A 26,825-nucleotide genomic window follows, 5' to 3' on the forward strand; every position below is an offset into this window, starting at 1 on the left:
ACTTTACACCACTGATATCAAGGACCCCCAAATTTATATGTATATGGCCGCAATCCCCCGATCTGAAAATATGTTGTGCCAGGGACTCCCATAAGAGAAGATTAGTTTAAAGATTTTTCAGATGTTTAAAAAAGTGTATGTGTGTGTGTGTGTGTGTGTGTGTGTGTGTGTGTGTGTGTGTGTGTGTGTGTGTGTGTGTGTGTGTGTGTGTGTGTGTGTGTGTGTGTGTGTGTGTGTGTGTGTGTGTGTGTGTGTGTGTGTGTGTGTGTGTGTGTGTGTGTGTGTGTGTGTGTGTGTGTGTGTGTGTGTGTGTGTGTGTGTGTGTGTGTGTGTGTGTGTGTGTGTGTGTGTGTGTGTGTGTGTGTGGCTGATAGTGATAGAACACACCATATCTGGCATTGAGGACCTGTGTGGACAGTGGAGTCATCACTACTGGAAAGACAAGTAAACACTTTACACTCTATATGTTATCTGTTATTATCAAACTTGTACTGCTATTTTTGAATAGCCAACGCTAAAATCTAAAATGACACAGATACTTTCCCGGTTTTAATTTGTTAAACAGCTGAAATGATTACAAGATTAACAGAGGCATAACTTTTCTTTTGGAATAAACACGCATGGACAAATGCAAACTTTCTCTTATGTTCTCTGTCTGTCTGTCTGTCTGTCTGTCTGTCTGTCTGTCTGTCAGATCTAAGCTCACAACGCATCGTGTTGTGAGCTTGACAAAACTAGACAAAAACTAAAACATTTCAGATGACTAAAATATGACTAAAACTAAATGGATTAAAAATGTGACTAAAACAAAATTTGCAACTCTCTCTCTCTCTCTCTCTCTCTCTCTCTCTCTCTCTCTCTCTCTCTCTCTCTCTCTCTCTCTCTCTCTCTCTCTCTCAGGTTTAAGAAGTTCATTGACAACGTGCTGAGGTTCATCCTGATCCGGGACAGGAAGTCAGAGTCCAGCATCGTGTCTCTCTACAAGAAGCTGGAGCTGCAGAAGGCCATAGATCTCAGCGCGGCGCCCTCTGTTGTCTCACTGAAGTAAGTACACCTGTCTGCAAGTCATTTAATGGACCCTTCGCTAAACCCCACCCCAAAAGCGATTGTCCAATACCAGCTTAGCAACCGTTGTTAGCCTGGCATAGGTCTGGCAAGCTTTCGTCACCTGCCATAGCTGTCAATGTTATTTCGCCCACACACACACACAATCATTTGCAACATAATAGCAAGAATAGGAATACCACGATAACGCAATGGTGACTATGAACCACGTACCCAAACCCGTTGGAGGCTGCTTTTCCCAAGCTGAAATCTGCACTTAAACTGCAAGGCTGCATGGCTGTGTTGTGTTGAACACATACACAGCTTAACGTCAGGAAAGTTACACGACTCACTCGCCCAGGTGGTGTCAATAATAGGCTACTAATCACCGTAATCGTAACAAAATTCAGAATCACAGCGCTGCCTGTTTCGGATTCCGCACGTTAAAGTATATTAATTCATTTGTTCGTCTATTTATTAACACATTGGGTGCCAGAGGTTTATTAAAATATTATACGTTGAGTGCCAGCATTTCTTCCATCCACTTGCGTTATACATTTCGTGCTGTGAGAAGCCCTGACGCGGAAGTGCATGTAAACAAAGCGTGCGTGCGAGACGGCGGAGGGTCCCGACTAACGCCTGGAACAATAATATTTCCAACGCGACCCTCCATTGCAGCGTGATCGCCGATCGAAAACGGCTCGTTTCCACCACATTAAAAAGAAATGGAGATATTAAGCTTTTAATCAAGGAGATAACATTGAAAACGCCGACCGGAAGGATTTTTGACATGGAGCCTCATCCAGCCTCTTCTTCTCAGAAACTGCTTGGGTGATGTCAAAGTTTCGTTTTAGCGCCCCACGTGGCCCACATGTATAAAAATAGAATTGGGTCAAAAACGGTCCGGACCGTTTTCGGCACTTCTCGTTTGGACCCTCAAAAACGGTCCGGACCGTTTTTGGCATTCAATGTGTTAACTGCTACTGCAGTCTTACCCTGCGGTACATGAAAACTCCTGTTACAGTCATGGATGAACTTCAGCCTGGTGTTTGCACTTTCTCCATTTACGGTCCGTACATCTATATAAACGTTCAGATTATACAAATATAAAGTGCTTACCCCATGGCCACGGATGTTACAATTATGCACGGGACTCTCAAAAGTACCCGTATATTCTGTATTGTTCAATAAAAAGCATTTTAATCTGATCAGTGGCCATTTTCTCATAATTTATCAGAGTGCAATACACCTACCAACCGATAGGGTCGCTCAGTTAAAAGCATATGGAGAAAATGGCCACCGATCAGATTAAAATGCTTTTTATTGAACAATACGGATGATACGGGTACTTCTGAGAGCCCTTACATAAATGTAACATCCGTGGCCATTGGATAAGCACTTTATATTTGAAATATGAACGTTTATGTAGATGTACGGGCCATAAATGGAGAAAGTGAAAACACCAGGTTGTAGTTCATCCATGACGGTCGTGACAGTCGACCGTCGTGTATCCATGGCTATTACTCCCTCTAACATTTCCCATGTTTTTAGTTTATTGAAATAATGTCATGCACATTTGTCCAGTGCATAGCCTACTGCAGGCCGTGTTGACTACATTTAGAAGAGATTTTGAAGCTCTTGCTCCTGAAATGATCGATTATTTTTAAGGGGAAAAGCCATCATTTAACATGCAAGTCAATGGGTGAGAAGCAGAGTTGCCAGGCGCTGCCAGGCCTGGGTGTGACTAACTTCGCACCACCAGTCACAGAGTGGAGTGGGTGGGGCTTAGCGAAGGGTCCATTGTGCCACTCTTTAACATTTACATTTAACATCGCTGTTGTTGTCGGGAAGAAACCTCTTCTCTCCATATATATATTTTTTTTGTTGTTTTGTTTAGTTTTTTAATTAATGCCCTACTTGATTATATTACAGCCAACAGCGTCACACAAAGGTTTAAAAAATAGCATATCTACAAGCTTGAAACGCGGCACGAAGCGACGCGTTTTGAGCTTGTATAAAAACGTTTTTTTATACTTTATTGCAGGTTCGTACATGTACATGTTATCGATTTCAGCCAATTATCAATTTATATTAAGTTTTCTTCACCTGCTTAATTCATACTTTCTTTATTTCCCCTTTTTTTTATTATTAAACTATGTATAATATTTAAACTTATTTTTTTATGATGCAAGATGTGAAGAAGTTGGGGCCAGGGAGATGAGACTTCTGTGACTTGGCCGGGTCATAGAAAAGTTGATGCAACCTTTTACTGTTTAGGGTGAAATATTGGCTCGTTGATTATACAGTTATTGGTGTTGGTGTTGGTGTAGCCATTTCAGAATATCAGTGGGTCTCATCTCCTACTGCTGTTTTTTATACTTTTGAATTTGAATCCTGAAAATAAAAAATTTCCACCCGACAGATACGATTATGCTAGTGTCCCTAATGACTTTAGAATAGTTGAACAGGGAACACTTTCAAGATTTCAGATGTCAGTGCCTTGCTCAAAGGGACACCGTTTTTAACAGGCTATTGAACTTGGCCATTACTGATACCTCCTCTCTCTCCTGCCATTACTTGGCCATTACTGATACCTCCTCTCTCTCCTGCCAGCGATGAGAAAAAGGACTTCGCAAGACCCAAGAAGACGTTCATGGCAGGGGACATAAGGAAGATGCACAACGTCCTGGACAATAACATGTACAACATCCGTCAGAAGGTGAGTCTGATTTATGAGCTTGTAGATCAGTTTTTTTCAAATGGCCTAAAGTGGTTAATGTATATTTTATAATGTAATAATTTATATCTACAAACTTTCCACCACTGCTGCCTACAATGTTGCTACCAGCTGTATGTGCGTGCATGCGACAATAAACACCTTGTACCTTCATTATGTTAAAGTAAATGCAATGTTTTTTTTTATGTTACTTTCAATTTTTCTCTCTGACCTCATTGTCCGTGTTATTCAAAACAAATCCCCAGACGATTGCTTACAGCACCAGACACAACCTGCCCGACAACAGTAAAGCCAGGGAGATCCTGATTCAGCAACACCCCAGTTTCAGGAGAAGCCTCCTCCCTGGAAACCCCCCCCCCCCCCCCCCAGGAGGTAAATGAGACAAGTTGGGGCCAGGGAGATGAGACTTCTGTGACTTGGCCGGGTCACAGAAAAGTTGATTGAATTTTTTTACTGTTTAGGGTGAGATTTCAGGAGAAATATTGACTCGTTGATTATACAGTTATTGGTGTTGGTGTAGCCATTTCAGAATATCAGTGGGTCTCATCTCCAAATCCAAGGGCCCCCCAACTCTGGTTATAGATAAACCAGATGCATAGCTTAAAAATTGTGAGTTTGACCTTAGACCTTTTTTGATCCCCAGAGGGCATCCAGCAGATCTCAGAAGTACTACTCTCTTCAGCCTGGTGGAGATCTGGAGTCTGCCTTCCCTCGCAGAAGATCCTCTCATGGTGAGTTTGGTCTTGTTCTTCTTGTTCACACATGTACATAAATGACAAGGCTTCGTGGCAATGGGAGTCAAAGTGATAACGAATAGGTGCAGGTGAGACACAACACAAAATAATTTACTAAATTAACACGATTCAGTAAGTACCCAGATTAAGACATGACCTGATTCCTTAGAAAGGTCTTATACTGAACCCGATTAAAGGGATAGTTCACCCCCAAAATGCCTTTTTTCCTATCGATTAGTCACCCCATGAAGACTTGAATTCATAGATTTTTTGGAAGCCAATAATTTGATGACCGGCAGCTGCTCCGGTAGGAGACACAAAGAGTCTCCTTTGTGTCTTCTACCTGAACCGCTGCCTACCGGTCCTCTGGTCATCAAATTATTGGCTTAGGAATGCGACAAAAAACTAAAAAACATCCATGAATTCAAGTCTCCATGGGGTGACTAATCGATAGGGAAATATAAATATTTCCCTATCGGGGGGGGGGGGGGTGAACTATCCCTTTAACACAGCTACATTTCTGCTCAATCTTTCCTTTTATTTATGCATAGTGTGATTCATTTAGAAGAACGCATCAACTGAGTCAAGGGGGAAAAGACCAAATGAACAGCTCAGTGTTGCTATTTGACAATCATGCCCCTTATGTATTTGATTTGACTGTGCCTCCCTGTTATTAGACTTGTTCTACAGTTTCTTGCTTATTTATTTACTCTTCCCTAGTTTATTCTAACTCTGCAACTGCTAGAGCTTGAGCACAAAAGGGACATTTTCCTTCTCCTTTCTGTGTTTTACTTTGTAAAATGTTGTGTTATGCATCACAGTACAATTCAAGTAACCCCTATACTCAATGTTTCCCAAACAGTGGGTCGGGACCCATGTTTGGGTCGTGGACCAATTTTTCTGGGTCGTGAGTAAATATCCCCTGTTTGTTTTGTTTCCTACGTATACAAATAGACAAATACAATCATTTTCATCAATTAAAAACTATTCCAACATTTTTCAAAAGTATTTCATGAATTAAATTAAAAGAAATACAAAAATGTTCAATAAATAAAAAAAACACTTATAGGCCTATTGGTAACCGGAGTCCCTCAGGGCTCAATACTCGTATCTTTTCTGTTTTCTGTTATTGTGGGGAAAGCTTTCGCTGAAAATAGCAGATCTACAAGCTCACAAAGCGACGCGCTGTGTCGCGTTGTGAGCTTGTCAATCTACTATTTTCAGCGAAAGCTTTCACCACAATAGGGATGCTGGGGTTTAAGTGGTAAGTGGTAAGAAGTAGTGAAAATAGCAGATCTACAGAAGATGTAGATCTGCTTGTAGAACTGCTATTTCTGGGTCTCGGAACAAACGTCTCATTTCTCTTTTGGGTCTTGAGACAAAAAGGTGTGAGAACCAACTGCTCTAACTCATCCTCTCCATCCTCACACAGAACGCTCCCTGATCCCCCCGAGGAGGCTGGACACCCTCAGGAAGGTGGTGCCAGACCCTGCGCCAAATGGGGCAGGAAGGCGCCGGTGCCCTTTCCCAGGAGACCTCCCCCTCTGCCACCACCTTCCTCCTGGAGGGTGCCGGACCACTTGCCCCCCCCCCAGGGGGACAACGGGGGGGCAGGTGGGGACCCCTTACTTAGACGCTCATCATCACAGGGGTCTGGCCGTTCACATCACAGGCCCTGAGAGGCCGTTGTGTGTTTGTTTTGTTGCACAAACGTTTAAAAATATAGACAAATTACAACTTTTCATCAATTAAAAACTATTCCAACATTTTTCAAAAGTATTTCATGAATTAAATAAAAAAAAATCTAATAATTTCCAATAAATCAAAAACACACTTAAAGGAGCATTACACCCCTGGAAGAACTTGCAGTCACTCAATGTTAATAATATATATATTAATTATCTATTATAATATAGTAGATAACAGTAGCAAAATTTCAAATTTGCACCCTATGGCCCGAAAAATATAGAAGTCTTGACTTTGACTGGATGACTGGGGTTTGGCTGCATTACTACAACGACCACAATGCTTTGTGGCACTGCTCTTCCTTGTGGGGAGGAGGCTGCGTGGGGGCGTGGTCTACATTGTAACTTTCCCCTCCCAGTTCTCACTACAACAACATCAACAAACACATACAGCACATTGGCCAGTGTTGCCATGTCTGCTTATTATAAGCGGCTGGTTTCTAAAATGTAGTTGATATTTGGGCTTGTTTCCAAATGTTTTGATTGTTGTTTATGTGAGGGGTAGGACCTTAGGACCTGGGAGCTCAGAGCAGGTGGCAGGAACAGCCTATATATGGTAAGGGGAGCTCTCGTGAGAGCAGAGAGAGTCGCGTTTGTTCTCGCACGTCGTGTGTGTTGCTCTGAGTTAGCGTCTCACCGGTGGCCAGCACCGTGCATCCAAACTTTACCACAGAGGTATGTTACAAAATGCATTTCGGGTTATGCTTCATTTGTTTGTTTTATGAGTTGTTTTTGTACTTATTGAAACCAGTACTTACTGAATGATTACTGCACTCCTAGAATCTCTGGTGCTGTGCAGCAGTCAGCAGACTTGTGTGGGAGCCAGAAACCACACATTATGTGTATTAACAGAGTCTGAGGTAGGAGTTAACTTATATGTTCATGGTGTTTGACCTAGAGGCTCATGTACATAATAGAGTTTATTGCATTCACCCAGCATGGTTGTTTATGACTAAACCTACACTGTTTTGTATGTTTAAATAATATGATTTTCTGCATTATATTGTAGAGTGCCAGATCGAACCAGACCCTGGTCAGCCCATGCTCCTGCCGTTGGGTGCACAGGTGCCTATAGGGCCTATAGGTAGGAAGATGGGCTTGCCAGTATATTGTATGTATTGTGTAATGATGATGGTGCTCAGTGATTAATTAGTGTTTTTGTATTATTGTAGGCTGAACTGGTGACACACAGGATTGTGGTCAGCAGGCAGCCGCTGCTCTTTTTCTCCATTTAGTTTATTTTATTAGTTATGCTCAAGTGCCTCCTTGTGTGCAGTTTATAAAGATTCCTCATTGATCGTACCTTTCACATTGATGACCGTGCTTGCCCCTTTCCCCCCTTTTGTAAGAGTGCAGTGTTTTAACCAGTGTTCTATTTTCATTAGTTGGTGTGTGCGCATTTAAGTCGCAGTGTTTAACTATTTGCAGTGTTGATCATTCTACAGTTTTATCAGTGTGCGTGTTATCATTATTAAAGTGTTATTGCCCCCCGGTCAATGAGCGTGATGGTACAGACACATAGTGTCCTTTGGATTCTACCCCTGCTGCTATTTAATAAAATGTTCGAATGATTGTACACACGAAAGCCTCTGTCAGTCTTGTCTAACTTGTGTGGGGATATTATTTAGTCACAACAGTAACAGAGTAAATGCATAGGTTGTTCAGGGTCTCTCCCCTGAAAGAGTGGCGTAGTCACGTTGAGTTATTCAAAAGTATTATTAGTGTCCATCTGGTCACATTTAAACCAGTGGTTCTCAAACATGTTCATGTACTTTTCCACGGACCCTCATCTGTGCACTGCGCGCCAACATATTTGCCAGGGAGACCCTACCAAAAATGTGTTGTTAAAATGTTTAAAAAATATTCCACATTTTGCACTTTTTTCCCCTCAAGATTTTTTGGAAAATAGCAGATCTATACAAGCTCACACTGCGTCACATCGTTACACCTCATCCGCACTGCCAGCGAGCGAGCGTTCTGACGGCGACGTCGCGCGAAAAAACTGTCCTCATTTGGGGCGATATGGAGCGTCGGCCATCGCGTTGCGACGTAGCATTAAACAATCATATTAATGGTGGGAAAAGTACTATATTTTTGGACTTAAGTAAAAGTATCAATACTGCGATGTAGAAATATTCTGTTACAAGAAAACGTCCGGAATACAAAATGTACTTGAGTAAAAGTACAAAAGTATTGGTATCAAAATGTAGGTTAAAGTAGGCTACCAAAAGTAGAAAATAGCTACATGGTGCAGAATGTCCCATTTCAGTTTACAAATGTATAAAAATCTTATACTAAATCTATAAATCTATAAACAATAGCAGATCTACAAGCTCACAATGCCTTGCATCACTTAGATCTGCTATTTTCAAATGGCTGAAATGTATATAGGGCTGAAGTGGTTAATGTATGTTTTGTAATGATAATCAAAATCTACCACAGTTTTTTTTCTCTTTTTTCAAATGAGACCGTTTCATGCTTTCAATTGGTGTATATGGATAACTAGAACTTCGGCCGCGCTGCGCGCGGCCGAAGCTCTATCGCCCGCGCCCACATAGCACCTGCGCCCACACAGCGATCTGTGCGCCCGCCCTGCACCCCTCCTCCACCCCCAATGTGCAGTATTGAGAGCCCTGACGTCACAACATTTGGAGTGATGGCCACTGCACTCTGGTTGATTGGAATACACCTAGGGCCCAGGTACTGCTGAGATGAGAGAGGAGATGTATATGTTAGACACAATATGACTCTGAGCAGGCATCACAGTGTTTAAATTGCATCTGGTGAAGAAGAGACTTTATTTTCCTATGTAGGTAGTATTGTGTAAATACTGTATGTACAGTACAGTAGAGTATGTACTGTACTGTACGTACTGTACTGGTACTGTACTGTACTGTACTGTGCTGTACTGTACTGGTACTTGTACTTGTACTTGTACTGTACTGTACCTGTACTGTACTGTACGTACTGTACTTGTACTTGTACTGTACCTGCACTGTACGTACTGTACTGTACTGTACTGTACTGTACCTGTACGTACTGTACTGTACCTGTACTGTACTGTACTGTACCTGTACTGTACTTTACGTACTGTACTGTACCTGTACTGTACTGTACTGTACTGTACCTGTACTGTACTGTACGTACTGTACTGTACCTGTACGTACCGTACCGTACCGTACTGTACGTACCGTACTGTACCTGCACTGTACTGTACCTGTACGTACTGTACTGTACTGTACTGTACTGTACGTACTGTACCTGTGCTGTACCTGTGCTGTACCTGTACTGCACTGTACTGTACTGTACGTACTGTACCTGTACTGTACCTGTAATGTACGTACTGTACTGTACTGTACATGCACTGTACTGTACGTACAGTACTGTACTGTACCTGTACTGTACGTACTGTACTGTACTGTACTGTACTGTGCTGTACCTGTACTGTACGTACTGTACTTGTACTTGTACTGTACTGTACCTGCACTGTACTGTACTGTACTTGTACTTGTACTGTACCTGCACTGTACTGTACGTACTGTACTGTACTGTACTGTACTGTACGTACTGTACTGTACTGTACGTACTGTACTGTACTGTACGTACTGTACTGTACGTACTGTACTGTACGTACTGTACTGTACCTGTTACTGTACTGTACTGTACTGTACTGTACTGTACGTACTGTACTGTACCTGTACTGTACGTACTGAGCTGTACTGTACCTGAGCTGTACAGTACTGTACTGTACTGTACCTGCACTGTACTGTACCTGTACGGTACGTACTGTACGTACTGTACCTTTACTGTACTGTACTGTACTGTACTGTACTGTACTGTACAGTACAGTACTGTACCTGCACTGTACTGTACCTGTACGCTGTACTGTACTGTACGCACTGTACTGTACTGTACCTGCACTGTACTGTACCTGTACTGTACGTACTGTACCTGTACTGTACTGTACTGTACTGTACTGTACTGTACCTACACTGTACTGTACCTGTACGTACTGTACCTGTGCTGTACCTGTGCTGTACCTGTACTGCACTGTACTGTACTGTACTGTACCTGTACTGTACGTACTGTACCGTACCTGTACTGTACCTGCACTGTACTGTACGTACTGTACTGTACCTGTACTGTACGTACTGTATATGCACTGTACATGCACTGTACTGTACATGCACTGTACTGTACCTGTACTGTACGTACTGTACAGTACAGTACAGTACAGTACAGTACAGTACTGTACTGTACTGTACTGTACTGTACTGTACGTACTGTACCTGTAATGTACGTACTGTACTGTACATGCACTGTACTGTACGTACTGTACTGTACCTGTACTGTACCTGTACTGTACCTGTACTGTACGTACTGTACTGTACTGTACTGTACTGTACTGTACTGTACCTGTACTGTATGTACTGTACTGTACGTACTGTTCTGTGCTGTACTGTACCTGCACTTACTGCACTGTACTGTACTGTACATACTGTACTTGTACTGTACCTGTACTGTACCTGTACTGTACCTGTACTGTACTGTACTGTACCTGCACCGTACTGTACCTGTACTGTACTGTACATGTACTGTACCTGTACTGTACTGTACCTGCACTGTACTGTACTGTACTGTACTGTACCTGCACCGTACTGTACCTGTACTGTACTGTACATGTACTGTACCTGTACTGTACTGTACCTGCACTGTACTGTACTGTACTGTACTGTACTGTGCTGTACTGTACTGTACCTGCACGTACTGCACTTTCTCTTTTTTCAAATGAGACCGTTTCATGCTTTCAATTGGTGTATATGGATAACTAGAACTTCGGCCGCGCTGCGCGCGGCCTCAGCTCTATCGCCCGCGCCCACATAGCACCTGCGCCCACACAGCGATCTGTGCGCCCGCCCTGCACCCCTCCTCCACCCCCAATGTGCAGTATTGAGAGCCCTGACGTCACAACATTTGGAGTGATGGCCACTGCACTCTGGTTGATTGGAATACACCTAGGGCCCAGGTACTGCTGAGATGAGAGAGGAGATGTATATGTTAGACACAATATGACTCTGAGCAGGCATCACAGTGTTTAAATTGCATCTGGTGAAGAAGAGACTTTATTTTCCTATGTAGGTAGTACTGTGTAAATACTGTATGTACAGTACAGTAGAGTATGTACTGTACTGTACGTACTGTACTGGTACTGTACTGTACTGTACTGTACTGGTACTTGTACTTGTACTTGTACTGTACTGTACTGTACCTGTACTGTACGTACTGTACTTGTACTTGTACTGTACCTGCACTGTACGTACTGTACTGTACTGTACTGTACGTACTGTACCTGTACTGTACGTACTGTACTGTACTGTACGGTACTGTACTGTACTGTACTGTACGTACTGTACTGTACTGTACTGTACGTACTGTACTGTACCTGTACGTACCGTACCGTACCGTACTGTACGTACCGTACTGTACTGTACGTACTGTACCTGCACTGTACTGTACCTGTACGTACTGTACTGTACTGTACTGTACTGTACTGTACGTACTGTACCTGTGCTGTACCTGTGCTGTACCTGTACTGCACTGTACTGTACTGTACGTACTGTACTGTACCTGTACTGTACCTGTAATGTACGTACTGTACTGTACTGTACATGCACTGTACTGTACTGTACGTACAGTACTGTACTGTACCTGTACTGTACGTACTGTACTGTACTGTACTGTACTGTGCTGTACCTGTACTGTACGTACTGTACTTGTACTTGTACTGTACTGTACCTGCACTGCACTGTACTGTACTGTACTGTACGTACTGTACTGTACTTGTACTTGTACTGTACCTGCACTGTACTGTACGTACTGTACTGTACGTACTGTACTGTAACTGTACTGTACGTACTGTACTGTACATACTGTACTGTACCTGTTACTGTACTGTACTGTACTGTACTGTACTGTACTGTACTGTACGTACTGTACTGTACCTGAGCTGTACAGTACTGTACTGTACTGTACCTGCACTGTACTGTACCTGTACCTGTACCTGTACTGTACGTACTGTACCTGTACTGTACTGTACTGTACTGTACTGTACCTACACTGTACTGTACCTGTACGTACTGTACTGTACGTACTGTACCTGTGCTGTACCTGTGCTGTACCTGTACTGCACTGTACTGTACTGTACTGTACTGTACTGTACGTACGGTACCGTACCTGTACCTGCACTGTACTGTACGTACTGTACTGTACCTGTAATGTACGTACTGTACTGTACTGTACATGCACTGTACTGTACGTACTGTACTGTACTGTACGTACTGTACTGTACTGTACTGTACTGTACTGTACTGTAGGTACTGTACCTGTAATGTACGTACTGTACTGTACATGCACTGTACTGTACGTACTGTACTGTACCTGTACTGTACGTACTGTACTGTACTGTACTGTACCTGCACTTACTGCACTGTACTGTACTGTACATACTGTACCTGTACTGTACCTGTACTGTACCTGCACCGTACTGTACCTGTACTGTACATGTACATGTACATGTACTGTACCTGTACTGTACTGTACCTGCACTGTACTGTACTGTACTGTGCTGTACTGTACTGTACTGTGCTGTACTGTACTGTACCTGCACGTACTGCACTGTACTGTACCTGTACTGTACCTGTACTGTACTGTACTGTACTGTACTGTACTGTACTGTACTGTACGTACTGTACTGTACCTGTACTGTACTGTACGGTCTGTACTGTACTGGGGGGGAGGGGGGGAGCTGTATAGACCAAGGCAGCGCTTGTTTCTGTGTGCTCTGCAGGGGAACGAAGGTGCTGAGGTTTTGTGGCAGATGATGATGATTGGCTGTTAAAAGAACCCTCAGGAAGTAAATGGGCCTCACTCCCTTTCCTATGTATAGGGGGGCGGGGCTAAGGTCCCTAGGGACTAAATCTCTTCCTAGGGACAGAGATACTCTCTGTCCAAAAACCTTGTATGTCCAAAATTGTTACCTTTCAGGAACTGGGGGGAAAAAAACTGTGTTACAATGGATCTAGTGTAGTTATTATTTACTCACAAGCTCTTACTGTAGTAATACTTTTCATTAGTTCAATATCTATAAAATCCACAGACACACTTAAAGGAGAATTTTGGACTAAAGTTTTCTTACCTTTTCTATGACGTTATGATATCTTAGGATGAATGGTACAGTAGAAAAATTTCATAACTCCACCCCTGAGCCGCCACAGCTTAAAAGGTGCGCGGATAGGCCTTAGGTTAGATCACATATTTTAATATATATATATATATATAATAATATCTTTTTTTAATTATTTTTTTGGTGAGATCTGACGTTCATAGTGACAGAACACTATGCAACCAAAAAAAAAAACAAAAAAAAAAACAGAAGTCTCGCTAGACGAGATTGAAATCTCGAGATGGAAATCTCGTCTAGCGAGACTTTTTTTTTGGACATTTTGACACCCAGTTTCAATCATAGAGGTATAATATAACTAGAGGGCGGATTGCCCCACCCCCAGCTATCATTTCAATGAATGTGCTCAGTGGCGTTTTGAAGCACCCGGAAACCTGCCGGAAGTAGAATTATTGGTTTGATTTTGTACCCCCATAGAGTTATGAGCATGCGCACTAGTGTCCTTTTTGCGTTCTACGGCAGCCCGTGTGTCAAGGATTGAACGCGATATATTTATTAAATACACTCGAGATGCCTATGTATAACTAAATGCATATGTGTTTATGTATAATATGTTTACATATTTATATCTATATATATAAATATCTCTCAGCATGTTTTGCGCGTGCATGTATTTCTCCCCGCCTGCAGTTCCAGCTTTGGCCACTGGGGTGGCAGCTTCAATGTTTCTCAGCAACTCTGGGGGCTTGGTTTCAATACTTAAACAGCCTGTAAACAGGAAATGACCTATTTGGGGCATTTCCTGCTGAGAGCAGTTTTTCTGGGTGGGGCTAAACACCTTAACTACTAGTATAAAACTTTATAGATGTTTTTTTGGGGTGAGAATAATACTTGACAGGGGCATTATTGATCAAATATGTGGTTTGGCTATGTGAACTGCAACTTTAAAAGAATAATATGAAAGCATTTTCAAATAAAAAGAGTTGTGACACAGCATGGAACATCATCAAAACTAGTCTTGAAGCACCAGTGTTACCTCTGCTGGACTCAGTTCCAGGCATGCAATGCTCATTTGGTATGTTCTGGCACTCTATTTCAATGACGTGACGCGCACGTCGCTTAACACCTACACTGCAAGTCACACAATGGACAATTGATATGCATCTAGGCTTATCCCTCTGTTAATTCGGTAGGTGTGAGTCGGGAACCTTTGAAAACTTTGTTGAGGTGCGAATTTAAAGTAGTTTTAAATCTATGCGTTTGCCTGCGTGTGCTCCTGGTCAAATAAGTTCGGCACGGCGTGCAATGCCGTCCAGTGAGCATTGCACCCCTGCTCAGTTCAATGTATACTTTGGAGCCAGGAGGAGATGGAGTGTATGTGTTACAGTATGATTGGAGAACCAGTACGATTGAAGAATGCGCGCTCGTTTTTACCACCCACCCAGCACTAGAGGGAGCCACAAGCCAGGCTTGTGCACAAACATATATGGCCACACACACACACACACACACACAGTCACACACACACAAACACACACGCGCACGCGCTCATGCTTTTTTTGGTTTATTGAAAGCAGGACTGTTTAGATACTTTTATTGTGTTCTGGCTTTTGTTTTACTTTCTCCCTGACACACACACACACACACACACACACACACAGTGATCCATGAAAAGAACTATTCTGTCCCTATCGGTTTACAAATCAAACGGCGCTGAGTCGACTAGTGGAGCGTCGGCCGGTCACCGCGGGCACTCGCGCCTGGAGGCGCGAGTGCGCGCTTCCTCGGCCTCAAGCTCCACTAAGTCGGCGCGCCGTGCGTGTGAACGCGTGTTCAGCGTTCCCCTCATAGATATTATGGTTCCCCTAGCGTAGCTTCCTGGTTGCTATGTGGGGGGGAACAACAAAAGACAGGTCTCCGTCGGCGCATCAAAGCCCCGCCTCTCCGCGCTCTCCTTCTCCTCGGAGGAGAAGGAGAGAAGGAGAGGACGGGAAAGTTTAAAACGCGAGGAGGAGGAGGAGGAGGAGGAGGAGGCTCCTCTTCCTCGCGAGCCTCGCGTAATAACCCCCCGCCTCGCAGCGCCGTCCTCCTCCTCCTCCTCGCGAGCCTCGCTAATAAACCCTGTCTCGAAAAGCCCCGCCTCGCCCCGAAGGAGCCCCGTGCCTAAAAACGAGCGCTCTGTCTTCAATCGTACTGGTTCTCCAAACGTACTGTGACATATGCATTAATAGAATAGGCCTGCCTACTATGACATAAACATTCACAGATTGCACTTGAAATATTGTATTAAATGTTATCAGAATCTACAGCACATTAAAATAAATGACAATAAAAACTGAAAGAACCAAGGGAAAAGTAGCCTGATGCCTTAGATTACAATATCTGCTTATCCTGCAGCACCCCCATGAGGAGATGTCTGCAAACAGCAGCCAATAATGTCAAAAGAAATACATGCATTGTTTACAATGGCTGTGGATTCAGTGATCACTTGAATTCACTGACAAACTAGAAAAAGTGCTCCTCGGAGCACAGGTCTCCGCCAGGTCAGGTACGTTATTGTGGCCTCCTGGTGGCGCTATAATAGGCCAATGTGAAAAGGGTGGCATTTATTCTTAGGTCGTTCACGGCAATCGGACACTGCATTCATGATTTGAGGCATTTTGTTCCAAAAATGTGTTTTGCTAAATTAGACCTGCTGGTGGCGCTATAACAGGCCAATGTGAAAAAGGGTGGCATTTCTTCCTTGACCTAGTGGGAATGTGTTTGTGAAATTTCACAAAAAAGCAAGCTGCGTTCATGACTTGAGGCATTTTGTTCAAAACGGACCAATCCTGCAAATTTTGGAAGCGAACCTTAGGAAATGAGGATGGAATATGGGAAATCGGACAGATCCGTGTTGATCACATGACTGTAGAGATACTGTGTACCGATTTGCATGAAGTTTGGATAAAATCTGTAGGAGTAATGTAAAAAAAAAAGTCAGCCTCCAGGTGGCGCTATAACATGCCCATGTGAAAAATTTTAGGCAGAGGTTCTGAATTGGCATCCAGGGAGTGTGTGTGCACAGTTTCGCAGCGACCGGGCCAACGGTGCCTATAAAGACACTGTGTACTGATTAGCTTTTTTGTTTTTTGGATAGAATCTGAAGGAGTAATATGCAAACATGCGTTTTCCAAAAGTCGGCCTCCTGGTGGCGCTATAAAAAGCAGATGTGAAAAATGCAGGGCAGTTGTTTTTCCTTGGCCTCTTGGGAGTGTCCGTGCAAAGTTTCACACAGATCGGTGCAGTTATAGGTAAAAACGTCAATTGGCCTGTTATAGCGCCACCATGAGGCTGATTGGAAAGTTTTGAAGTGGCATTTCTTCCTGGGGCAAGTGGGAATCTACGTGGAAAATTTCACGGAAATCGCATGCTTCGTTCATGATTATTGCGGCTGTTTAAAGGGCCGCGAGGAGCTAAACATGGGAGAGAGACACTTATTTGACGCGCATGCACAAGAATTCAGATCCACTCCAATCCTTGCGTTTTTGACCATTTATTCTCCACTAGACACGTTAAGTACAACAGTTCCCAGCATGATACTATTATACCTAAACGTGGATGTTACTGTGCGATATGATACTTTACTTTGTTGCGGTCAACAGAAATTATCGGCTCCACACGCTCACCCCCTCTCTATCCAGATTCCCATACACTATGCCCAGGTGAACGCCATGTTTCATTATTAGCGTGGCAGCGCCCCAGCTCCTGTGATCACGCCCACCACCACTAACAGTGCAGTGCCCAATCTGTCAATCAAATGTGCAATAACAATGTCAATAATAATAAAACACTAGACTAGGCAAAAAGTCACATACGGCTCCTACATTCCGGCCCCTAATTATGGGAACACATTAATTATACAATCAATAATACATATAGGAGACGGCAAGAAAAACGTTTAAACCGAAGTCTTCTTTCTTCTTTAGGCCAAAAAATAAAAATCAGCCTAATAAAAGTGATGTTGTCCATCACTCAGTGAGTCAAGTTAGGGAAAAAATCAAAGTCATTGTTTGTGTATGAAATGTCAATGTAATGTGTGTGAAATGTCAAGCTGTAGTCCTCATGGATCTTCTGCTTCCTGTAGAAAGCAAACCTTGGTGATAGGCCTGTCCAGATAGCTGGTCTTTGTCTTGATCCGCACACGACGAACAAGTCCTCTTCTATCTGGTGTGGTTTGCACAATCCTTCCAGTGAGCCATGAGTTGCGTGGTGCTGAGTCATCAACTATGAGAACATTATCTCCAGGAATGAAGTTGCGCTTGACTCTTGACCACTTCTGGCGTTCCTGAAGTAGAGGTAAGTATTCCTTGATCCATCTTTTCCAGAACAGGTCGGATATATACTGTACTTGTTTCCATCTGCGTCGAGCATACACATCCTCCTTTAGAAAGCATCCTGGTGGCAAAGATGGCTTGGTTTTAAGCAGCAACAGATGGTTAGGAGTTAGTGCCTCCAAGTCATTTGGATCTGTTGATGCTCTGGTAATGGGTCGGCTGTTGATGACAGATTCCACTTCGCAAAGAACTGTTTGAAGGCCCTCTTCATCAAGGTTCTGTACTTTCAGAGTGGAATTCAGTACCTTCCTCACAGATCTTATCAGCCTTTCCCAGACTCCTCCATGATGTGATCCAGTAGGTGGATTGAAAGTCCACTTAATTCCTTTTTGAAGTAGGGTGTCATTGATTCGAGCCAGATTCCAGCCTTCCATTGCTTCTCTCAGTTCTCGCTCAGCTCCGACAAAGTTGGTTCCATTATCTGAGCGCAATTCCAACACTTGTCCTCGTCTTGAAATGAAACGTCGAAGTGCATTAATGAAGGAATCCGTATCCAATGACGGTGCCACTTCGATGTGGATGGCTCTTATCGCCAAGCATGTGAAGAGAACTCCATATTTCTTCACCATACTCCTTCCTCGCTTCACTTCGAAAGGTCCGAAATAATCAACTCCAACATGAGAGAATGGAGGGTAATCTGGAGACACTCTGTCCTGAGGCAAATCTGCCATCTGCTGGTTCGCTGGAGTTGCGTGCAGACGCCTACAGACAATGCACTTTGACAGAACCTTCCTTATAGCCACACTAGCACCCGGGATCCAATATCTTTGGCGCAGGCTAGATAGCATGTGGTTACGACCTCCATGTCCTACATCTTGGTGTACTTGCTGCAGAATGATGTCAGAAATGTGAAGATCCTTTGCCAAGATGGCTGGATGTTTACTTTCTTCAGGCATAGCCGATCTACTTAGTCGTCCTCCAACTCTCAGAATGCCATCTTCGAGTATTGGGTTCAGTTTGTAGATATGACTGGTTCTTTTCACATTCTCTCCTTTTTGCAGACAGTTGAACTCATCAGGAAACCTCCTTCTCTGACAGAAGCGGATGATTTCCATCTCTGCCTGTTTGAGTTCATCCACTGAAAGAGAACGAATGACAGCCTGTTTTTTGACAATCTGCAACTCCTTTTTCATCTCTCTTTCCTGTTGTTCCTTATCCAAGCCAGACTGAGCAAGAGTCCCACTCAATTGCTTCCTCTTCTGACTGAGACACAGTAGCAAGTTCTTAAACTTGAGAATCCACCCGACAACCTTCTTCAGATGTTTCCAAGAAGAGAAGTGATTGATCAAGCGGGATACTGCATCAATTTCCTCTTCAGCCTGTATTGCGTTCACCAAGAGACTCATTTTTACCTCAGGGTCATCTGGGGAGATCTTTAAAGAGTCATCTGGGTTCACAGGCCATTCCTCTTCAGACCCAGTCAAGAACCGAGGTCCAGAAATCCACGTGTCATCCTTCAGGAGCGTTTCCACCTTGACTCCCCTGGAAGCCATGTCAGCAGGGTTGCTTGCGGTGTTAACATACCTCCACTGAAATGGATTTGACACACTGAGTATCTTTGAGACCCTGTTGGCTACGAAGGTCTGAAACCTTGAGGTCTCATTCCTGATATACTTCAGTACTGAAGTACTATCGGTCCAAAAGATTGAGTCTTCAAGTTGCATTTTCAGCTCCTTCCTCCACAACTTGTCCATTCGACCTGCCACCATGGCAGCCGTCAGCTCCATACGAGGGATGGTAATAGCTTTCAATGGGGCAACTCGAGCTTTTCCCATTATGAAGGCACAATGCACTTCTCTGTGGATGTTGTGCAATAACAGGTAGGTCACTGTTCCATACCCACTTTCACTTGCATCTGCGAAGTGGTGCAAACGTGCAGAAGTTACTTCTCCAAAATCCTCTGGTTTCAGGCATCTGGGAACCTTAAAAACTTCAAGCTGACAGAGCTCCTTCAGCCAACTTGTCCAGTCTTCTGCAGTTGTGGCTGGTATGGCATCATCCCAACCAAGTTCCTTTCTGCACAGATCTTGAAGGATGATTTTGGCTGATAGCACCACAGGTGCCAAGAATCCTAAGGGGTCATAGATCGAACTGACTGTGGAGAGGATCCCTCTTCTGGTCAATGGTTTGTCACTGAGCATGAGCTTGAACATAAATGCATCAGTTTGAACACACCACTGCACACCCAATGCTCTTTCAACAGGCAGTGTGTCATTATCCAAGTCCAGATCCTTGACCTCTTTCGCTCTCTCCTTTGATGGTATGGCAGCCAGCACACTACGTCGGTTGCTTATCCACTTTGTGAGTTTGAAACCCCCTTTAGCACAAAGTGCACGTAGATCTTGGTACAGTGTGATTGCCTCTTCTTCAGACGTTACTGACACCAAGCAATCATCCACGTAGAAATTGTTAAGGACAGTTTCAGTAACTCTGGTTGCAAACTGGTCTGTACTGTCCTCTGCACATTTTCTCAGGGCAAAACATGCACAACTTGGCGAGGATGTGGCGCCGAACAGATGTGCAACCATTCTGTGCTCTACCAGGTTCTTCTCATGGTCCCCATCCGGCCACCAGAGAAACCTCAGCAGATCTGTATCCTCAGATGTTACTTTGACCTGATGGTACATGGCCTCAATGTCTGCCATGAGTACAACAGGCTCCTTCCTAAATCTGGTCATCACTCCGATGAGTGTGCCGGTAAGGTCTGGGCCCTGTAGAAGCTGCGCATTCAACGACGTTCCCTGAAATGTAGCTGCACAGTCGAATACGACCCTGATCTTTTTCTTCTTCGGGTGGTATACACCGTGGTGTGGTATATACCATACCCTACCATCACTGCGTTCCAGATCCTCAGCAGGCACCTTCTCTGCATAGCCTTTGGAGATTATGTCAGTCATGAAAGCAGTGTAGTCTGCATGAAACATTTTTTTGAAACCTCCTTTTGAGGCTCAGAGTACGCTGTTCTGCTACTCTCCTGTTGTTTGGCATGTTCACATCTCTTTTCCTCAAAGGCAAGCCCATAGTGTAATGGCCATCAATCAACTGGGCAGACTTTGTGACATACTCCATGAACTGACCATCTTCTCTTGACAACCCCATCTGCTCATCATCTTGACTGGATTCGGGGAAATCGATTTTCAACTGCTGCTTCCATAGATCATCAAGGCTTGCAACAGAGATCCTATTAACTGTGACATCAGGTTGTCCACAAGCAGTGTCATTCCTTGTGTCTCCTCTGAGAGGTCCATTTACTGTCCAGCCCAGCATAGTTTTGACTGCGTACGGGCCACCATCTGCACTTCGCACAACATGCCATGGTTCCAGTGCCTTGGGCACGTTGGTTCCAATCAGCAGGTCAATACCCGAGTCAATTTCAGTGATTTTCACGTGTTTCAGGTGAGGCCATCGTTTTAGGTCTTCCTGTCTTGGAATGTTGCCTTGATGAACTGGCATAGTTTCCTGTGAGTAGATGTTAGGTAGGTCACATGAACACTCGCTGTCCAATCCAGACACTTCCAAACCTGTCACAACGTGGCTTCCAATGATTTTCTCCTGGCCCATTGTCCTAAGGAGAATGTTTGTTCTTCTTCCCCTGAGATTCAGCTTGCTCATCAGTCGTTCCGTGCAAAATGTTGCTGAGCTCCCAGGATCCAGGAAGGCGTATGTAATCAATGTCTCTTGTCCCTTCTTAGACTTAACTTGAACAGGTACAATGGCCAGTGTGCAGTCCTGCTCACCGGCCCCTGTAAGACCACTCGATTGAACGGAAATCAGAGCACTGCCCACTGTGGTCTCAGATTCTCCTGTAGCTTGTGTTGACTTTGGTTCTCTCTCTTTTGAGTACAAATGAAGGATGCTAGGGTGCTTCCGACTGCATACCTTGCATGACAGGCGCTTACTGCAGTCTCTGCTCATGTGTCCAATACACATGCATCCAAAACACACACCATGTTCTTTTAAGAAACCAATTTTCTCACTGTGCATTTTCTTTTCCAATTGAAAGCACAGATCCAAAGCGTGTCTACCTCCACAAAACAGGCAGAGCGTATGGCTTCTCTCCTTCACCTTTGTTCCAGATTCAAATTTCTTTTCCATTGTTGCAATGGTGGTGGCAAAACTACTCCCCTTTGCCCTTGGACGAGGTTGGATTTTGGATTTCCATGGCTCCTTTCTTACTGTGGCTGATGGAGCATCCTGTATGTCTCCAAAAAGTGGATCACTTACGATCTTCACTTCTCTTTCGATGAAGATAACCATGTCGGTGAATGTAGCTCTTTGGCCTCTTCTTTCCTGTAAATCACAGGCCTTAGTTCTCCATTTGTCCCTCTGTCTGTAGGGCAATTTCCTTATGATGGCTAGCATGTTGGTAGGTGTATTCAACTCATACAGGTAATCGACCTCCTCCATGGCGTTGCAACATCCTCTTAGGAAAAGACTGTATGCCTGCAGAGCTTTTACATCTTCGGATTTTATTGTTGGCCATGAAAGCGCCTTTTCCATGTAGGCGGAGGTGATTTTCTGTGCATTTCCAAAATGCTCCAATAGCAAAGCTTTAGCCTTGGCATATCCTCTATCGTGAGCCATGTGCTGACAGCTTCTGACAAGATCCCTAGGCTGCCCCCTGGTGTACTGTTCGAGAAAATATAGGCAGTCTTTAGGGTTGTCCGTTCTCTCTTCAATGCTGTGCTCAAACGCCCTTATGAAAGTATGATATTCCAAACAGTCACCATCAAAAACCTCAATGTCTTTTTTAGGCAGGAATGAAAGTGACTGCTGTTGAACAAGCAAAGCTGTTATTTGATTTTGTTGTTCCAATACTGTTATTATTTGACTCTGTTCATTGCTGCTAGTTGTGGGCTGGCTCCTTGAAGTGGCTGGTTGAATGCTTTGTATTGGTGGGTGATTGATTTGTATTGCTGGGTGCTTGCTCTGTATTGTTGGTTGGTTGATTTGCTGCTGAGCTCCATTTCCCAGTTTAGATCTTGCGCCCAAGCTATATGGGTTGGGCTGTCCACCTGCAGGCTGGTTTGTATCAGGCACAAACATTTTTGCATCAGCACTGAGTGTTTGAGGTTTCCTTTGTCCTCTTTCCACATAGGAATTCATGCCATTGGATGTCTTACTTGCACGAGATCCTACAGAGCTTCTCAGAGCATTCACTTTAGCCCTGGATGCTGCTATCTCCACTTCAAGTTCAAGTTGCTCCTTTTTCTTTTTAATCACTTGCTCTTGCTCCTCCAATGCATGTTTCTCCTTTAAAAACTGCTGTCTTGCAATCAGAGCTGCTATGTCAGCCTCCTCAGCTCTAATGCGTGCTGATGAAGTTTTTGAGACATTGGACTCAGCACTTGGCCTGCCAGACCCCCTGCTTCCAACATTAGATATACTGTCATCTGGACTGATTTCATCCTGTGCACAGGTTCCAACATTTTGTCCAGAGTGCAATGACACATGAGTCTGACTTTCGTGCTGTTCAGAAATCACATTTGTGGACACATCATGTACAGTGGCAGGATTGGACATTTTTAACCCAGTTTCAGAAAGCCATCGTTTTGCATCCTCAATAAAGCCATTGTTGCATTTGAGCACATTTTTAAACCATTCATTTTGTTTTTCATGTTCCTCCTCAGGAAGAAAAGGAATCAGGGTTTGGTGTAACAGTGTGATTTCATGAACCATTTTCATTAAAGTCTCAAGTTGAGATCGCACTTGTGTGGCATTTTCATCCCCTTGCATGAGATCTTTCACTGTATTTGTCACATGTTTCATTTTGTGAACCATTATTTTCCGTTCCTTTTGTATGGTTTCAATTTTGTTTGCCAACGCCTTTACAGTGAGTTTGGTTTCCCTTTTTGGTTGCTCAACTTGCACATCCATATTTGAACCAATAGAAATTGACTTTGAAATGTCTGTTTCCATTTTCCAACAGCACACAGCGGCGCACAATGAAACGCCAATCCACACGGAGCAAGCAATAAATAAATAAAGAAATAAATATCGCAGTGCGTTTGTCAATAAAACGTCAACTCCACACAGAACAATAAAACAAACAACTTCACTGTCCGTGTATCAACAACCAATCCACTTCATCAATAAAACAACACCCAAGGCAGCTAAAACAACACACACGCAAACAACACGTCCCCAATGGACAAGCGGCAGTAACTTGTTCAAAACAAAGTAAACTGGGTATCAACACAGCAGCTTACAGTCAAAGTCAAAGTCAAGTTACTACAATCATAGGCCTACCGCTTCTGTTGCGCTGTTGCCGTTTTAGCCGACAGGCTGTTTTTATGAATGAACGTGGCGTCCTCCGTGCCTCCAAACAGCGGAGATCGTGACCGTTTTTATGAATGAAAGTGGCGATCCTCCTGTCCAATACAGCGGAGATCGGGTCCTTTTGTGAATGAACGTGGCGTTCCTCTTCTGTCCAATACAGCGGAGAACGTGGCTCGCGTTACAAACAAAGTTCATTCACGGTCCAAAGCGTCCCAATGCGATCCTAGGAATCCACGATTTAATGTCCTTTTTCCACGGATCCGCACTTCTTTGGAATACTTTCTGTTGACTAATATTGCGGCTGTTTAAAGGGCCGCGAGGAGCTAAACATGGGAGAGAGACACTTATTTGACGCGCATGCACAAGAATTCAGATCCACTCCAATCCTTGCGTTTTTGACCATTTATTCTCCACAAGACACGTTAAGTACAACAGTTCCCAGCATGATACTATTATACCTAAACGTGGATGTTACTGTGCGATATGATACTTTACTTTGTTGCGGTCAACAGAAATTATCGGCTCCACACGCTCACCCCCTCTCTATCCAGATTCCCATACACTATGCCCAGGTGAACGCCATGTTTCATTATTAGCGTGGCAGCGCCCCAGCTCCTGTGATCACGCCCACCACCACTAACAGTGCAGTGCCCAATCTGTCAATCAAATGTGCAATAACAATGTCAATAATAATAAAACACTAGACTAGGCAAAAAGTCACATACGGCTCCTACAATGATTTTAGGCATCGTGTTAAAAATGAAGCAATCCTGCACATTTTGGGAGCCAATCTTAGCCATTCAGGATGGAATCTGCTAAATCAGACAGATCCGTGTTGATCACATGACTATAGAGATACTGTGTACCGATTTGCGTGTTTTTTGGAGAAAATCTGTAGGAGTAATATCCAATAATGTGTTTTTCAAAAGTCGGCCTCATGGTGGCTATGACAGCCTGATCTGAAAAATGTGGGGCAGAGGTTCTGCTGGGACATCCAGGGAGTGTGTGTGTGTGTGTGCAGTTTCACAGCGACCGGGCCAACGGTGGCGGAGATTAGCTGGTCGCAGACAAGGACGGACACACACACACACACACGGACGGACGGACGGACGGGGGGCAAAACATACTCTCTAAGCAGTTGTTTCCTTTTGATTTTGTAATATAATAACAACTGCATGTGAAACACATGTCATGCAAAGATATGATACTAGCCGATCACTTTGTTATGGGTCTTTTTTTTTATAATGCGTATTAACCACATGAATCCCTGCGTCCCTAATTCTGGGGCGAACATTCTGTGAAAAAAAGCCAATCTACAAGCTCACAAGGTCTTGTGAGCTTCTAGATAATAAGAAACAAATACACACACACACACACACACACACACACACACACACACACACACACACACACACACACACACACACACACACACACACACACACACACACACTGAAATTACAAAGTTAGAATTATGGATTACTTTTTATCCAGTGTTTTATAACGAGTGGTTAGATGTACAGCCATCATCAGTGACACATGTAGCTACAATTACTGTCACTTAACCACCATGGACGTTTTGTAGTATTTGTATTGTCAAAATTGTCCACCCTAGAGGGTCTTTTGTGATTCTTCCCAAGGTTTGATTGATTGATTGATTGATGGAATACTTTAATAGCAGTTTAATTAACCACTTTCAACCTGGTGTCCCTATTTTGTGAATATCAAAGGCAAAATGTTTCCAAAATAGCCGCTCCATAAGCTCACAACTTGCTATTTTCTTTGTTTTCACTTTGAGAACAATGATTTATAGTACTGCTGGGGGGGGCTCCTCAGACGTGGGCGAAGCGTTCCCTCTGTGGGACAGGGCAAGTGTAGAGAAATGAAGCATAGCGTTAGTTCATGCAGGACATTTGCTTAACATTCCCTGATTTTGCTTAGCATGCTGCTTGGACAAAATTCAGGAAATATCTCCAAGAGCGGAGCCTTTATAACGCCAAGCTTAACTGTATTCCATTTGTTGCAATAAATGGTTAAATCTACTTTGACGTGAATGTTCCTGACTGAAATCTTAGTTTAATCAGGATGTTGAGACAAACAGAGTCAGGGACATTTCTAAGAAGTTTATTACTTGAGCTCATGGGAGAAATACATTAAAGGTTGGTGGTCAAGTATTATGAGTATGGAGAGACCAGACCAACCTTACACACACAACCTTACACACGAGCTTGTGTCTTTGTTACAAGCTGAACTCATAACAATTAACACCAGGCCAGCATGAAGAGCTGACTCTATAATATTCAGATTGTCAGAACATATCATAAGGCCAAGGATGAATGACACCCAAATCACATCACATGCAAATGCTAGTCGGGTGGTCTAGTATACATGAATACTGACAATAATGCTGTCATCTCCACAAGAACTGGCACCACTAAGCACTGTCAAGTTCATAATGTGCTACTATCTACCATGTATGAGTGTCTTACTTTTATCCTTTTATCCTGCAGTAAAACAAATATTTCTATACCTTTTTGTCTCCGCCAGGCCGAAAGGCATGGCGAGAGAGTATGTTTTTCACCCTGTCCGTCCATCCGTCCGTCCGTCCGTCCGTCCGTCCGTCCGTCCGTCCGTCCGTCCGTCCGTCCGTGTGTGTGTCCGTCTGTCCGCAGCTAATCTCTGGCACCGTTGGCTTGATCACAGCGAAACTGTGCACACACACTCCCTGGA

At 43.7% G+C, this 26,825-nt stretch overlaps 1 protein-coding gene across 1 annotated transcript; it reads left to right on the forward strand.

The window, feature by feature from the left end:
- Positions 1 to 361: 361 nt before the first annotated feature.
- LOC308102835 (sodium/hydrogen exchanger 2-like) lies at positions 362 to 17,212 on the forward strand (the record flags this gene model as incomplete). The annotated part of the gene is made up of 6 exons (XM_080452689.1): positions 362 to 444; positions 901 to 1,044; positions 3,658 to 3,763; positions 4,027 to 4,153; positions 5,902 to 6,129; positions 17,145 to 17,212. Coding segments are annotated over 6 exons (756 nt in total), but the record flags the coding sequence as incomplete, so codon positions are not given.
- Positions 17,213 to 26,825: the final 9,613 nt, after the last annotated feature.

The sequence above is a fragment of the Gymnoscopelus braueri genome (genome assembly GCF_963280865.1).
Source record: "Gymnoscopelus braueri genome assembly, chromosome: 16".
Classification (NCBI taxonomy): domain Eukaryota; kingdom Metazoa; phylum Chordata; class Actinopteri; order Myctophiformes; family Myctophidae; genus Gymnoscopelus; species Gymnoscopelus braueri.